The sequence below is a fragment of the Pan troglodytes genome, chromosome 2 (assembly GCF_028858775.2).
Source record: "Pan troglodytes isolate AG18354 chromosome 2, NHGRI_mPanTro3-v2.0_pri, whole genome shotgun sequence".
In the NCBI taxonomy this organism is placed as follows: domain Eukaryota; kingdom Metazoa; phylum Chordata; class Mammalia; order Primates; family Hominidae; genus Pan; species Pan troglodytes.
This window is the reverse complement of record NC_086015.1, coordinates 146,839,946-146,857,467: the sequence shown is the minus strand read 5'-3', so window position 1 is coordinate 146,857,467 and position 17,522 is coordinate 146,839,946. Positions and strand designations below refer to the sequence as shown.

The 17,522-nt window shown below is 37.7% G+C and overlaps 1 protein-coding gene across 1 annotated transcript in view; it reads left to right on the top strand.

The window, feature by feature from the left end:
- SLC9A9 (solute carrier family 9 member A9) overlaps nucleotides 1-17,522 on the top strand; it is a 582,779-nt gene that overhangs the window by 192,935 nt on the left and 372,322 nt on the right. Inside the window, exon 6 of the mRNA XM_001162912.4 lies at nucleotides 2,098-2,203. Coding sequence (XP_001162912.2) covers nucleotides 2,098-2,203 — 106 coding nt within the window. The remainder of the gene's footprint in view (nucleotides 1-2,097; nucleotides 2,204-17,522) is intronic.

The window sequence follows — 17,522 nt, the reverse complement described above, 5'->3', positions numbered from 1 at the left end:
GCTAGTAAAAAGCAGATCTCTGCCATTTTACCTATCATGATTAATAGGACCTATTCAGCTAGAATAATAAAATTGATTCTATGCCTGATAAAATGGGATCTGGCCAATTGTCATGTCAATTCATATGGCATTTTCTTTCTTTTTTTGGATTTTGCAGTAGCTTCTTTAAAAACACTTTTTAATTGACAAGAACTGTATATATTATGTACACAGCATAATTTTTTGAAATATGCATATCTTGCAGAATAGCTAAATCAGGCTAATTAATATATGTATTACTTCGCATGCTTTTGTCATTGTACTGAGAACACTTAAAATCTGCTCTCTCAGCAATTTTCAAGTGTACAATACATTGCTATTAAATATAGTCACATGTTGTACAATAGATCAAAATCCAGAGTCATTCCTTGCTGCCTCTCAAGCACCAACACCCACCAATTTTCCATCTCAAATATCTCTGGGGTGCTGTCACCTCTGCTATATCTTCCTTGATGTTCTCTCTTATTCGTTCACTCATTAAAGGCTTACTATGTCGTATCATCACTGTGCTAAGGGCTTGTGGCACACAGAGAAGATGAAAACCAGTGAGGTATATTTGTGAAGTACAAAGCACAGTGGTCATTGGTCTATTAGAACCCAGGACAGTGAACCTGTAAGAGTTTGGGAGCATGAATCCGGGCCTCTTCCCGTCCTGGTACAACTCATCTCTTACTGAAATTGTTGGGAAAGCCTCCAGCCATGTGTCCATTCTGCCCTCTGCCCTTCTGCCTGAGCTTTATTTCCAAAGTTCAGATTGTGTCATCTCTCTTATTAAAACCCTTCATGATTCCCTATTATGAAAGAACAAGCTCCAAACTTCTTAATCCTACTTATAAAACCTTCAAATTCAACTTGACTGTCTTGCTTTTATTTCCTCATAGCAATGTTTTGTACAACACAGTTACTAACCTCACCGCCCATGAAATAGGAAAGGAAAAACAGAATTAAAAATACCCATTCTGTCTTAGACATTTGCCATCAATATCGTTTTCAACCTCCCTCTTTCCCCCTTGGCAATTAATTCAATGGATCATTTTCCTAATGATTGCTGTTCACACTCTGCTTAACTGTTTTAAATATCAAGATATTGAATAGTTTTGATGAACACAGATAATCAGTGTGTGATTATTGACTGCCCTAATGTACTCACAGAGGCTCGATACAAGAACATGGCATATAGTAGTAGGCCATGCAGCAGGCAACCAGAAACAAATCCTCATGTCCTGTTCTTAAGAACATTGAGTCCATCTTCACGGGTGAGTGTGATCTCAGGACAGAATGAGACCCAGGTGGAACTGTGTCTCCCTTCACAGGAGTAGGCCATTGCAACAACATTTATTCATTTATTCATTCACTCATTCATTTAGTCATTCATGCATCAAGCAGTTACTGAGTATGGTCTAACACCATGTGTCCAAAGATGAACCCCATTTCCAGGGAGCTCCCAGTCCTTTCTGTGGTAAGTTCAGTGATTTGATCCAAATGCTGGGATCCAGAAAGGAGTGAGCCAGGTCTCTGCTGAGGCAGTTGAAGGGTTGGGAGGGGGACAGTTGAAAGGTTCTTAAAGAATGAAAAAAATGAGTCCTTGGTAGCAAGAGGTGTGTGTGTGTGTGCGTATGTGTGTGTGTGTGTGTGTGTGTATTTAAGGAATACGAGGATGGTAGCAAGTGGATGAGGAAGGAATTGCTGCCATAGTAGAAGGAATCAAAATGCAAAGGTAGTTAAGAAACTACACAGTGTGTTTGGGAAATTATGGCAAGTTCAGTGTGACTTGAGAAAGGCAGCAAAGAGGGCAGAGGGAGATGAGGCTAGAGGGTAAGCAAGGTGCAGATTGTAGGGTACTTGTACTTTGGAGCTCAAATTTTCTCTTTAAGCAGTAGGGAGCCAAGAGAAGCCTCTTAAGCATCAGATATTTTTTGAATAAAGGTCTGGTGTTAGTATAGTCGTTGGATTTGAGAAGATGAGCATTTAATTAATGTTTTTGAGCGGTGACCATAGCCAAGGAAAACTCCATGCCTGCATCCCAGCTAACCTGCATGTTTGTGTGTGTCTTCCTAGTGACAGTGCTGGCCATTTTCCATGAACTGCACGTCGACCCTGACCTGTACACACTCTTGTTTGGAGAGAGTGTGTTGAATGATGCAGTGGCCATAGTCCTTACATAGTAAGTACCAGAACTTGGCCTATGTTTCTTTAATCATGTGAAATATGCTTTCACTTGTATCTTTTCTCTATGTCACAGAGATACGGGCAGTCTCTAGCTTTTTTCAAGGAATTGTTATCACAGAAAATCTCCATAATGGGCACAATTCATTAGGCATCTAATTTCTAATACTATTAATGGGTTTTATGTTTCCAGCTTATTACAAGATACTACCTAGAGGGTAACTTATTTTTCTCAGTGCATATATTTAGCTGATTCACTTAAGGTTCCTAAAATGCACATAAATGAGCTTTTTTCATTTCAAATCAATATCATTTAATTTTTTGCCTTATATAAGTCACTTTCCAGATAATAGTCTAATAGAAACCCTTGTGTTTATGGGCAGATTGGCAGACTGAAGCCAGAACCTAAGGGTCAGAATACTCTTTATTTCTCAATGCAAAGGTAATGCTGTATAGGAATGCATACATCTTTAAAACATCACATGACGGATGAAACTGATGGAGCTTCAGCTCAGCACCAGTGCAATTTCCCTTTGTGCTGGAAGGATTTTAGGGTGGGGGGATGAGAGCCAGTGCTCTTTCCTTACCTCCCCTTTAGACACTTACCATTTATATTTAATAAATGCCACTTCAGTGGCTTTCACTATGTCAGAGGTCTCTTCTTGGTTTTAGATTAAGACCAACATTTTGGGCAACTGTCAGATATCCCAAAGGAAAGTCAATATCTGATAATTCAATGTGACAAAAAGATTCTATTCTGGGTGTTAATTACTTCGAATGCAGTTTAAAATGTACTGTGAAGTAACAAAAGATTGTTAAAGTCAGATCTCACAGAGGGGAGTAAGAAATGACAGAGCAGCACTACTCTTTTTTTTCTTTCTTTTTGCCAGTTGACATTTCTTAAGGCTGCTGCCCCAAAGTTGACAGTGAATTCAACAATTTTCAAGTGTGTCTCCAAATATACTTATATTTCACCTGGCCACAGAGAAGTGTCTTTCCTGCTTTAAAGGAAAATATCAGTGAGTGCAAATTAAGAGCAAAAGCCATGGGCAGATTCACAAATGCTAAAGGATGCTTTTAAAGAAACACCAAGAACAATTAATTAGGACATCAGGAATCCCTGTCCAAGAAATACTAGCATTAAAAGAACATTTGGAGTAAAACTCTTTAAAAATCTGCTGAGTTCCTCATTTTTACTGCCTGAGATGCCAAGTTGGAAAAGGCCAAGCAAAGCAAAACCACTAAAGTGCAAATGAGCTTGGGAAAGAATCATGCCGACACAACCAGGGAAGGTTTGGCCTTTCTGCTTTCAGGACTACCATTCACAGTAGTTTTCCATTAAAAATGCAGACTCTAAGAATAAATGTTGATGCTGTTGAGCACCAACCTGGGAGCATTTGAAATAGTCCATGTAGTATCTCCTCAGGTCAATATATGGTTGGTATTGCAGGTGCCTCTCCTACCTCTCTACCCATGTCTTCATAATGTCTTAATAAAAGAAGATGTGTTTCACACCATGGCAAGAGCTCTTCCTTTCTAGGAATGAGACGTTGCCATTCTAGCTGAAATCTTGTGCTCCTCAGCTTCGGTAATTCTGGTATCGTACAGTGATCCCAGTGAGCTCCAATGTAAAATAAAGGGTAATCCTAAGTAAAAACATTTGACTTCCAAAGCTTACATATTCGAATACCAGCTCTTTCCTTCCATGAGCTCTGCTGAGTGGTCTATAGCTCTGCCATGTCCTGGTCCAGGCTGTCTACCAGTGCTGTCTGCTCCTCACCATTTCCTCCTTTTTGCACATTTCCATGTGCCATTCTCTTCACTTATTCTCACTTGCTCATTTGCTTCTTAAACTTAATTTATAGCACACATACTATTCTCTTTGTACATCTATTTACACACACGTATTTCCTCTCCTTGCAATGCCTTATCTCCACACACTCTCTGCCAACCATTTTCTGGTTCCCTTAGGAAAGCCATATTTGCATATCATTTAAAGGTTTTCTATGGCTTTCAGTCTAAAAATTCAAACATTGCATCTCCGTTTTTCTTTCTCTTCACACTAAACCATGTATAGCACCCTGACACAACTCTCTGAGTGGTATCTCGATGCCTTTGAACAAAGCTCACTCCTCCTGGGTTGCCCTCTTCAGCTCCTGGTTCTGCCTAATCAAGTCTTTCAACTCTTCCTTCAGTCTCCTTCTTTGGGAACCACCAGCCCATGGGCTGAGCTTCTGCTTCACCCCTGCACAGCATTGGATTTACATATATATTTGCCTTTCTAGATAGCAACTTTTTGAAAACAGACTCTATGTACTTGAAGTGTGTCTTAGAAGAACAAATGAAAATCTCTTTTGTGTTGTCCCTCTCTTAGTTCCATCTTTGCGTGATTTTGAAGTTTAAGAACAGTGATAGAGTTATTCTTGTGTCATGGAAAAAAAAGTTTTCCATTTTGATGTGAAACCCAATTATTAATGACTATAGCCCTTGGCCAAGCCCCCAGAGCCCCTCTGAAATAGCCACATACTTTTATTTACCTTCCCATCTTCTGCCAGCAAACCTCCTTGCTTAAGAACCATCTTTTTCAGTTTTAGTATTTTTACACTTTTAATAGTATTGTAGCAATACTGTGCTCTAGTATTTAGCCACATTTTAGATTAAAGCAGCTTTTCTTTGCTAATATAAGAAGCCTATTATTAATTATAATACTGTTGCTTAGGTTAAATGTGCTCTGAATTTCAGATACCTAACATAATTAAATTTGATGGCCACAACTCTTGTACGTAGCAGCAGGTGATGGGTGCTATATCATGCTCTTGTGATTTACTATGATCCAGAATTGTTTGTGCTAAAATGCAAATAACTTTATTTAACATAAAAGTTTTGAAGTTAGCTTGTCCCTAACCCATACTCTTATTTCAAGCATAAAGGGAATATCATGCTCAAACATGTATGCATACTGCCTCACAAATGAATTCCACATGATAGATTTGCATTTCTAAATGTTATTTAATAGGCTATTGAAGGAAGGCAAAAGATATATGGAAGAGATCTCAAGGAGTGTGTGTTTTTGAACCCTGAACAAAAATCTTAATTTCAGAGGCAGCATGGTAGAGTAGAAAGAAGCCTAGGTTAAGAGTCAGAAGATCTGGTGTCAAGATTGCCACTAATTAACTGTGCAATTACTACAGTTGACAGGAAACCAGCCCAAACTGAGGTCAACAAAAAGAGAATCTGTATTAGCTGATGTAACTGAACACCAGTAATAGAAATGGCTTAGTCAAGGATCCAGTGAAATGAACAGGAATCTTTCTTCGCTCAACTTCATGGTTAGCGCCCTCTTCTGGTTACAAGATGGCTGCCAGCATTTCCCAGGGCTGTCTCTTCAGGAGATTTGACGAAGAATTTTTGTTCCACCATTCCCAGACTAAATTTTAGTAACTTTCATAGATTCTGATGCAGTTTATCTTGGAATAATCACTATGGTCAGTATAAGGTACAGCATTTATTGGTTCGGGTCTAAGTCACCTGCTCCGTGAGTTCAAGGGTATATAATCAGCTTCATTGGAAGCACATGAGCTGAGACTGGAGAAAGGTTGAATTATTGCTCAGGTAATACCGCCGTGATAAAGGAAAAGTGGATGCTGGATAGAAACACAACAAAACAAAACCTAGATCGGGGTCCTCAACCCCCAGGCTGTGGACCGGCACTGGTCTGTGGCCTGTTAGGAACTGGGCCACACAGCAGGAGGTGAGCAGTGGGCCAGTGAGCAGTACTGCCTGAGCTCCGCCTCTGTGAGATCAGCGGCGGCATTGGATTCTCCTAGCAGCGCAAACCCTATTGTGAACTGCGCATGTGAGGGATCTAGGTTGCGCACTCCTTATGAGCGTCTAATGCCTGAGGAATGCCTTTCATCCCGAAGCCATCCCCTCCCCCAATCCGTGGAAAAATCGCCTTCCACGAAACAGTTCCCTGGTGCCGAAAAGTCTGGGGACTGCTGACCTAGATGACCACTACAGTGATTTTGTATGGCCATAAACTCCCTATGCTAATTTCTTGATCTAGAAAATGTGAGAATAGTTGTTCTATATACATTACAAAATTATTCTGAGTAATAAATAAAGTAATATGGTTGTAAAGGCCCTGTAATCTACATAGCCTATGCTATATAAATATAAATATAATTTCTACCCTTATTTATATCAATATCTTTCATTCTACTTACAGAGATCTCTCTGGTTTTATTAAAATTACTAAAGATAAATCTGCTGCTAGTGAACATTTCTTCATAAATATGGCATTTTATGATCCAGGAAACTTAGAGAATAACCATTTTTACACGTGATTTCCTCTACTAGGAATGAATCACTTAGTTAAGACATACTGTCTAAAGTTGATAAATCAAAAAATAGAGGTTGAAGTATTAATATGTTACTTAAAGTTATAAAGGTGCTCACAACCAAAACTGATATTACTTGTGGAAGTTAAGCAGAAAAAAGGAGAAAAAAAGGAAGGGAGAAGCTAACTAAAATTTTGCATCTGGCATACTAGGAAACGAACAGATGCTATGTGGAGTTGCTAAGTCAAGAAATGAAAATGTATGCGTATTGTTAAGAGTCATAGAATAACAATCAGAAAAAATAAAGACATAAATGGTTAAAATCAGATACCTTGGCTGTGTAGGATCACGATATAGGCAAAGGATGAAAAATAATTTAACTCTTTATTTTATACTCTTCTATGCAGTCTGAATGTTTTTAATGTGTTTGAATTATATTTACTTATATATTCTTCTTCAGGTGATCAAGATATCAAAAGCAGAAACTATAAAATAAAAGCCCATTTGTTTGATGGCAATAGAGTCAAGCAATCCTAGCAGGCAAAAACCCACTACAAAAAAATTAAATGATGAATGATAAACCAAGGGAAGCATTTTCAACACACGTGTTGATCAGTTCATAGTCTTTGTAATATACATGATAAATTGTTAATCTCATCACTATACCTAGTTCATTATTTACGTTACCTTGGGCAAGTTACTCAATCCCCCTGCGCCTTGGCAGATTCATTTGTAAAATAAAGACAGTAATAGCACTTACCTCACAGGATGGGATTAAACATAAAACACCTAAATCAGGGCCTGGTGCGTCATGCTCAATACACATTAAATGTTAGCTGTTGCTGTTACTCCTATCATCAAAGACCAATAATAAAAGGTAAGCATAATAGAAAAATGGACAAATGATATAAATAGTTAATAAACAAAAGAAGAAACATAAATGGACAACAGCTATACTAAATAAGATCAGCTTTACTAATAATGAAGTAAAACAAATTAAACCAACAATGGAGTATTATTTTTACCTGGCAAATATTTAAATCTTCAGGACTCAAAAAAGAATAATCATACTTGGAGTAAGTCAGGGTTTGGCAATTGAGAACCCTCCTATATGATTGGTGAAAAAGGAAAGTGATAAAACTTTTACAAAGGCAGTATTTACTGAGCCATTAGAATTTGTGAATCATTTGATCCAGCAATTTTGTTTCTAGAAATTTATTCTAAGAAGTGATTATGGGCATGTGCAATAGTCTCTCCATGGAGATGAGTGCATTGATTTGAGCAAGAAGTTGTGCACAATGGTTACTAGTTGGTTGAGTGAATTATAGCATATTAATATCATGGAACCCTATGAAGTCATTTGAAAAATAATAAAGAAAAATTATATTGATGGGAAAAGATATTCACAATACATTTTTAAGTAAACAGGAAATTTAATATATAATATTTATATTTAATAACTATCAAATAAGAAAATTTAATATATAATAAGATCTAGCTTGGTTAAAAATTCACAGCCAAATTTATATGTGCAAATGCACCTAAAATTATATATTATATATACTAACATACATTATATGTATTATATATGAATATAATTATATATTATTAAATTTTATATATTTTATTATACCTGTATATATAAATAACATATAACATTTGTATTATTTATATATAAATTACATGGAGTCAGAAGTGTTATGTGGAATCACAAGTGATTTTTATTTTTTTCTTTTGGCTTGCATATATTTACCAAAATAGAGCAAACTACTTATGATAGACTCTGGTCCCAAAAATCCCCATTAACATACTTAATAATTGGCAATGTTCATTTAAGTGCAGATCGCACAGAGGTAGAAGTCTGAAATTCTTTTTCTACCCATGATAGAAGAGAAAGAGGATGTTGGATGTTTTGGGCCATTTATCTGCAAAACAGAAATACTGCCATTGTTGTACTGAAACCTACTCGTAAAATAATTCCACAGTGTGCAAATGCCTCCAGGTTTTCTTAGAGATAAAATAAGTATCTCATTAAACAGCTGACTCTTGGATGACAATAAATACATACTACATGTCTTTATTCCCTGTTAAGTAAATGCTTATAAGGAAATTCGATGTCGTCAATTATTTAAAAAGATGAAGAAATGGAGCACCAATTTTGTCTTTTTAAATGAGACTGTTATGCTGCAGAGAAGTTCTTGCTAGATAATGTCATTTAAAGTGTGATACCAGTGAACGCTTGGCACTTTGAGTGGCATTTTGAAAGACTACATTTCTTACCGCCCATGTATCTTGAGGGAAATTTAATATGGAAGGTAATTGGATGGCTATAAGACTCAAGCAACCGTGGAACTGAGGGGAGCCTTGAACTATCATCCAACCATTCAAGAGAAATGTACTGAGGATCAGTATGTGCCAGACATTATGCCAAGTGTTGGTGACAAAGACTGGATGGGCATAGCCACTCATCTCGGCCCTCAATAACTCCTCACTGAAGTAGGCAAACAATATCTATAAAGGGATTTAATATGCGTAACAAAACCTCACCCTAGAAACCATTTCAGAAAATAGCTTACATGTATAGGGTTTGGTTATAAAAATATATTCCTAAAATAATTCCATTTTTTCTCTTGGTAACATCATCTTGAAGTAGATTTCGAGTTCCTTAAAGGCAAATTTTCTCCATCCCTCACAACACATAGGCAATTATTTGGTAGGTTCTCCAATAACTACTGAATGAATGAGTTCATAGACCCCTTCAGAAGCAGATGGGGAGACGTTTTATAATACTAATCATTAAAACCTCTTCCAGAGATAGATATTTAATGTTCATTCTGCTTCTTCCAACTATTTGAAAAGCCTTGTTAGAAACCCTCATTAGTGCTCCTCCAATTTGACCCATAGTTGTAAACACAGTGATAAGAAGCTGTCCCCTTTTGATCAGAATTAACTGAAACTGTTATCACAACCAGAGGTGTATTTCTCATGAATCTGCTTAACTTAAGAACAAGTTTCTTATGTCTTGACACATCTTTCTGAAGGTAATTCACTTTGATATTTGCCTTGAAAACTGATAATCAGCATGAAACTCATTTATTTTGATGCCTGTCTAGATACTGGGGTGATACATAATTAAAAAAAAAAAAAAAAAAGTTATGGCTGTTTTTGCTTAAGGACTCCTTGTCCTGGGAGTCAATTTCATGCTGACTTCATTTTTCAGACACCAGGTGGCATCACATGGCAGGAATGGCAAGGCCACCCTGGGATCTTTAAAGAGAGGCTGGGAAGCAGTGCTCAGCTGAATTCCAGTTTTAAGTTGTGTGCTCGGTGTGCTGCCCACACCCCTGCCTGCTGCTGCTGTCTTGTTTGTTTTTCTCTCATTCCTGTTCCCTGGTTCCTGACTCTGGCATCTCCCCTACCCTACCTCTTAATGTCCCTGTTCAGATTACTGGGACTTGACCTTGGTTATATTCTGTGACTCTGTCTTTTGTCTCACGGATGAGATCTGACATTCACTGGCAGCGTCTCCAGAACTCAACCCCGTAACTTAGAACTTGCTTTGCTCGTGTCAAGTCATGCGTGACAAATTGGCCTACCAAAAATAAATAAAAGAAATCCATGTGGATGGTTTCTTATCTCAGTTCCAATGTACTTTAATTTATTGGTATATAAGTCAGATGCAAGTGATGAAAGTGACAGAAACCCAATTCAAATTAGCTTCAGCAAAATTTGTCCACTGGCCTGTTTAACAGGGATTGAGCTGACTCTGGACATGCCAGGCTTAAGACTTCAAACATGGCTGTCTATCCGTTCTTTTTCTCTCTTGGCCCCGATTGTCTCTGAGTGCTAGCCTCATTCTTTCATGGTGCAGATAGATAGCTTACTCTAGAAAGCAGGAGAAGTTGACTAATGGCATCTCCAGGCTTACTTTTTTTTTTTTTTTTTAGCTCAAAATAACATTTCATTCTCCCAATATTTGCATATCAGTCACAAAGACTCTGTTTGCCTCTGCTTGTATCAGAAGATCACCCATAAGCCAATCACATAATACTCAAAGGGAATTAAACAAGGTCACTGGTCAGATCTGAGTCACATTCCCATCCCTGTGACCAGTGACATGGAATCCATTATTGGAAGAAAGTGGTTGGAGGACAAGTAAGAATAATAACAACCATATTTCATGATCCTAGAATGTTCAGAACATGGTGGATTAAAATGATAGATCCTATGCACTAAAAACTCAAAGAAAGGCTTTATTTTAAAAAGCGAACATTACTAAATGTAGAGTTGATTTTGAAGGAGAGAAAAGGAAATTCTCCAAGTGTGAGAAACAAGAGAAAAATCACAGCAAGAGTGGGAAGCTGCCACTGTCAGTGGCCATGTGATTTTATATAGCATATACTGCCCAGAGGTTTTGTAGCTGGAATCCCATTTCCATGTGGAAATCAGAACCCTGTCTAAACGTTCACTCATGGTAATACAACTTGAGCAAAGCTCTTTGAATAGGGCCTGCAATTTCAAAGTGTTCCTTCAGTCACATAGACTGTGTAGAGCAGCCTTAAGAAATAGCAACGAAACTTGCCATCTATCTGGAATTTGAGAAATCAAAATCCCTAGCCTGGGCAGTTGTGATACAGGAAATGTAAGCCAATAAATTAACATGGAGAGTTTTCAGGACTATTGAAACAACTGTCACAGCCGTATCCCCTCTTCCTATTTCCAAATACACTGAAACTGCCCTGAGGTGATACTTTCACATCCCAGGTACATAGAAATCCCACTTTTAAAAAACAGAATCTTTTCTGAAAATGAGCTCACAATAAAAAATGTACAGGCCGCAAGAAGAATAACTCCACCATGTTGAGCAAAGAAAGGAAAGAAAGGAGATAAGCAAAACAAAAGTAAATCAGAAGAACAAGCACCCTAAGGAACTAAACAAAAATTACAAAAATATGAGAAAGATTATCAAATGAGCACACTAAAGAGACTAAAGAGGTAAACGGTGGAGTGGGGAAAAATTAGAAAAGAATGGTATAATAGGAAAAAAAGAACTTTTCAAAATGAAAAGTGCAAATATTGACATGAAAAACTAAAGGGAATGACATAAATGTCATATTAAACCCAGCGATGAAACAGAATATAAAGTTGGCAAATGGCCCAGCATGTAGTACAGATAAAAAATATGAAAGGCTAGTTAAGAGATATGGAGGATAGCACTTTTTAAAAATCCAGAATTCGTCAATAAAAATTTCAAAAGGAGAAACTAAAGAGAATTGAATTGTGGCAATATTTTGAAGGGATAATGGTTGATAATTTTCCAAAATTAAAGAGATAAATTGAAGCATCACATTATGTCTAGAGCTGGATAAATTAACACTAATTCACATTCAAATACATTGCAGGTTTTAGGTTTATTTTGTTGTGTTTTTAATTTTAAAGAGTCTATTTGAGCAACAGAGATTTGTGAATCAGGCAGCTCCAGACCTCAAGTGGTTAAGCCTCCACCTAGAGGAGGGGAACAGCTTTATAAGATATTTGAGGAAGCAAGACAAAGAAAATATTTGATTGATTATTGTTGTGAAATGTGAGATCATCAAAGAGAAAGAAGAAATTTTAAAAGCAACCAGAGAGGAGAGATGGTTTATTTCCAATAAGGATTACTTACACTTACTTACAATTTGGATGGCAATAGTTTTCTCATTGGCAACAATAGCTGCTTAGCTGCTAGAGGATAGAGGAATAATAGGTTCAAAGTACTGCAGGAAATTTATTGACAGCCCAGGTTCTAAATTCAACTAAAATGTCATTTAAGAATAAGATTAAATACATTTTCAGGTACTTCATCACTTATCAATGATAGAACTTCTGAAGAATATTATTGAGTAGAAATAGGAAACTAAACTCAGAATAAGGGAGAAGCAAGGAGAATTGAGCAGAGAAATTGGTAGAAACATTCATAAATCTAATAAGGCATGACTATGACAATAATAGTGATGATAGTTAATGGGAGTGGCGGGCAAAATAAGTTAGAAACAATTACTCATAATCCACTACAATATTCAAAGACAGGGGACACTGAAAGGTCGTAGAGGGAGAAATAATGTGTATAGAGAAAGTGGGGGAAAAGTGGAGACACAGCAAAAGACCTGTTTATTAGAGCAATGCAATTTTCACTCCAATAGCTACCTTCACCAGAATGCTTCTCAAAATGATGCAAAAGACTGCGACAACAGGCCGGGCACAGTGGCTCACGCCTGTAATCCCAGCACTTTGGGAGGCCAAGGCGGGCGGATCACGAGGTCAGGAGATCGAGACCATCCTGGCTAACACGGTGAAACCCCATCTCTACTAAAAATACAAAAAATTAGCCGGGCATGGTGGCAGGCGCCTGTAGTCCCAGCTACTCGGGAGGCTGAAGCAGGAGAATGGCATGAACCCGGGAGGCAGAGCTTGCAGTGAGCCAAGATTGCGCCACTGCACTCCAGCCTGGGCAACAGAGCAAGACTCTGTCTCAAAAAAAAAAAAAAAAAAAAAAAAAAAAAAGACTGTGACAACAGATAATTCTTTTTAATTTGGTAAGGAAATGCTGAAATCAATTTATATCTGCTATGAGACTGTAGGTAGCCCTTAACAATTTCAGACTGTGCAAAAAATTACCTATTTATTAGGAAACTGGTAAAGTATCTTCCTTGGGGCCCCTCCATTTTTCTCTCCAGAATTTTAGGCTCTCTTCTTTGTGGCTTTGGTGTTTCCAATTGTGGACATGTCATGTTCTCTCTGGAACCTTTCTTCATCTTTCACTTTGTCTTCCTAGTTTCTCTTACTCTGTTCTGACATCCTCGTGTTCTCGTATTGTCAGATTTACAACCCACCTAGGAATCCACCTGTTCAGTTCTCTCCAGTTTCTGGGGAGAAGTTATCTCTGTGGGTGGTACACAAGGGACATTTTCTGCCATGTCAGCTGTTGTTATGCTGTGTAATGGAGATGCTCTAAAAAATCTTTCTTTATGTGCACAGGTGACTTTGAGATGATTTTTCTAGGCAACAAATCAGTTTTATTTTGTTTTGTTTTTGAGACAAGGTCTCACTCTGCTGCCCAGGCTGTAATGCAGTGGCACGATCTCGGCTCACTGCAACCTACACCTCCCAGGTTCAAGGGACCCTCCCACCTCAGCCTCCTGAGTAGCTGGGACCACAGACCACACCAGGCTAATTTTTGTATTTTTTGTAAAGACTGGGTTTCACCATGTTGCCTAGGCTGGTCTGGAATTCCTAGGCTCAAGCAATTGTCCCGCCTTGGCCTCCCAAAGTGCTGAGATTACAGTCTTGAGCCACCATGCCCGGCCTAAAACCAGTTTTGAGAGAAAGTTGGAGGAGGTAATTCTGTCTTCTGCTATATATCATCACTCAGTCATAGTAGCTCCTCATTCATTTTATCCCCTTGTTTGAAATGTTATCTCTCTAGTTCAGAGTGCCCAGTGATGGTTTCTAGTCTGGGCCCAATATAGCCAGCCATGTACTAAGAGAATGACTTGCACTAAATACAGTACACATGAGGCAGAAGTGGAACTAAGGTGCTAACATAATAAACTAAGAAATTACAAGGTTGCGCACGGTGGCTCACGCCTGTAATCCCAGCACTTTGGGAGGCCGAGGCGGGTGGATCACAAGGTCAGGAAATTGAGACTGTCCTGGCTAACACAGTGAAACTGCGTCTCTACTAAAAATACAAAAAATTAGCCGGGCGTGGTGGCCGGTGCCTGTAGTCCCAGCTAACTGGGAGGCTGAGGCAGGAGAATGGCTTGAACCCGGGAGGTGGAGCTTGCAGTGAGCCAAGATTGCGCCACTGCACTCCAGCCTGGGTGACAGAGTGAGACTCCATCTCAAAAAAAAAAAAAAAGAAAGAAAAAAAAAGAAAGGAATTACTGATCCAGGGACCAGAATATCCATGCTGGTATGGTCATTTCATTTTCTTTCTATCGTCAAGGTACTTAAGAAGATGAATTATAATCAGCATCCACTTTATTAATTCACCACAGAAAATTACTGTCATCGGGATTTCAAGTACCCCAAACACCATACGATAAAAGCAGCCTTTCCCATAGGCAGGCCTGCATATGAAAGCAAATAATATCAGAGGGTTGTATGGTAAACACAGGGACAGATGAAGGGTGTCAAATGTTTATGCTCATCCTTCACACAAAAGCTGTTGTTTATCCAATGGGTCTTTGAAATTTTGAAGTGCTTGGTAATGACCTCCTAAATCCATACCAACATTCAGGATAATTAAAAACTGCTCACTTTTAGTAAGATGATAAAATTTGGCCCTCTCAGTACTACACAAAGCTGGGAAGAAGACTAGCAGTGTTTGATTCTGTGATTCTTTTATGACTACCCAATCCTTTTTCTAATTGATACAGTATACTTTTGTCATGAAGCATCAGTGTCATTTGTCTCTATCTAATGTCCTTTAATATCTGGTCAGGGGTTGATAGTGATTCCCTCTCATTCCCTCCGTTGTAACCAGTGGCATGAATGCCCACGCTAGTGCCTACTAACAGATAGTAGTTGATAGCTAGGCATCAGGCTGTCTATGAGAAGAACCAATCTTGACTTCTGCCTCATGCAAGGAAAGATTTCCAAAGGTTGCCACACTCGCTTCTAATAACATAATCTAAAATACTGCATATTAAGCTTTTGGGTCAGAAGTCAAGAGTTAAAGGAAGCTATGGCTCTCACTTCAGGGGGTGGAGGGTAGGTGCAGCTAAACAAAAAGGCGAAACTCTATAAATAGTTTCAGGGCTCTGAATTAAGAATTTTTCATCCGAAGACATATTTTCTTTCTAATACACTTAAACCTGACTTCTCATTCTAAGCAACCAAGAAAATGTCTTTTATTTCAGGTGACCAAGTCTGAATTTTTTCTAAGAAAAAACTTTCCAGAGAACAAGGGGCCAAATCAATATGCAATAATAATTTTGGTCTAAATTAAAAGCTCTCTCTTGGCCTGGAGAATATAATCTGCTCATATTACTTGAGCTTTGTAATGAATTTACAAGACAGGCTTATTGCCAGTTTTATGTGGGCTCTGCCTTACTGGGGCATGGGATGCTTAGGGAATCTGATTAAAACCTTGGGAAAGAGGAGCTGTTCAGCAATAGAGGGTGAATTCAGGGCCCATTTTTCTGTGCCTGACTGCAGGGCCTGACACCCTTGCCAGCTATTGGAAGATAAATAAACTGTCTTTGAATGCCTAGCTCCCTTGTTAATAGCTTTAAAATATTGGTTGCTTATGGGAAAGAAGTCAGGAACTCTTATCAATTTTCCTGCCCCAGGGGTCCTCAAATATATCACTTTTCCCGTTGCCAGAATGGCAGGCAGTATTGAAGGAAAAAGGAGGAAATTCTTTCACCATTTAGATGTTCTTCATGGATTCACAGCAAGAGTTTCTCATTTCAAAAGTTAGAGTGAATGCCCACTAAATTATTAGATGAAATAACTCACATAGAATTTAGACTCCCCTCTTCCTGGCATTATCCTGCAGTATCAGAATCATGATGTAGTTTCATCTGTTTTTTCTAAAGGCAATTAATTCAAATTGGATATATGAAAGTCAAATTCTAAAGTCTGTGCCAAATGGCTTATTTTCAGAATGGCAGTTAAATGGTCAAATTTGATCTAATGACATTAAGGTGAGCATGCTCTATTTTGGGCCATTAAATTAAATTCTTACCCTAATGTGTTTTGAGGTTTATCCTTTTTCATTTTTACCCCCCATTCCCATTCTCACCCGCCTACTTTGCTTTTTATGGAGCTCAGAAAATCTTCTTGGCAGAGTTAATTCTTACTTATGTAACAGTTAACTATTTAACTTTTCAGACATTGTTTATTGTTCTTATAGCTGTTCACTTTTAGCCTTTTCATTAGCATACTTATAATAGGAAAAGTAGAAAAATATATGCATGTATGCAGTTGACTTTCTTTTCATTAGTAATTCTAATACAAGTTTTCATGGAAAAACTTTAATCTTAGAACATAACCTCAGATGTGGAAAGTATGTGTTTTACTTCTCCATGGAGAAGTAAAGGTTGGGTTGGCAGTCTGGATTCTGACTTTATTATTTACTAGTTTTATACCAATGAGCAAGTCAGTCAACCTCTTTAAGTTGGTTTTCTCATTTCATCAAGATGGCAACTTTAGTATACATATCTATTCTCACCTTTAAAAAATAAAAACCTGTTGAGATTTTAGATGTCAGTTACGCTAAAGCTTCATATAGCTAAAGCTTTCATATAGATTATGAAAGCAAATAAGATCAACTTTAAGGGGAAACAACATTATAGAAAACTAAAGCCCAAAGCATATATACTTACTAAGGTGTATATAAATGGCTATTATATCTACAAAACAGGGATAAGCTGAAATTTGAAATATAAATCATAGAAATTCAAAATAGGAAAATCTGTATTTCTCAAAGCCTTTGTTCAGTTTTTACATTCTTTTTGCTTTGTTTTTGTCTGACTGGGTTAATTTAAAAGATATGTATTCAAGCTTTGAAATTTTTCTGCTTTGTCTAATCTATTGTTAAAGCTTTCAACTGTATTTTGTAATTCCTTCTGTAAATTTTTCATTTCCAGAGTTTTGTGCTTTCTTTAAATATCTATCTCTGTAGTAAATTTTTCATTCATATCTTGAATTTTTTTCAGATTTCTTTGTATTGGTTTTCAACTTCCCCTTGGATCTCGTTGAACTCCCTTATGATCCATATTTTGAATTCTTTATCTGTCATTTTAGAATTTTCATTTTGGTTAAGATCCATCGCTAGAGAGCTAGTGTGATCCTTGAGGGGTGTTACAACACTGTTTTTTCATAGTGGCAGAATTGGTTGGTTCCTTCTTGTCTGGAGAAACTGTCACTTCTTATTTTTGAATTTACATTCATTTTAATGGGACTTTATTTTTCCCCTTGAAAGTGTGA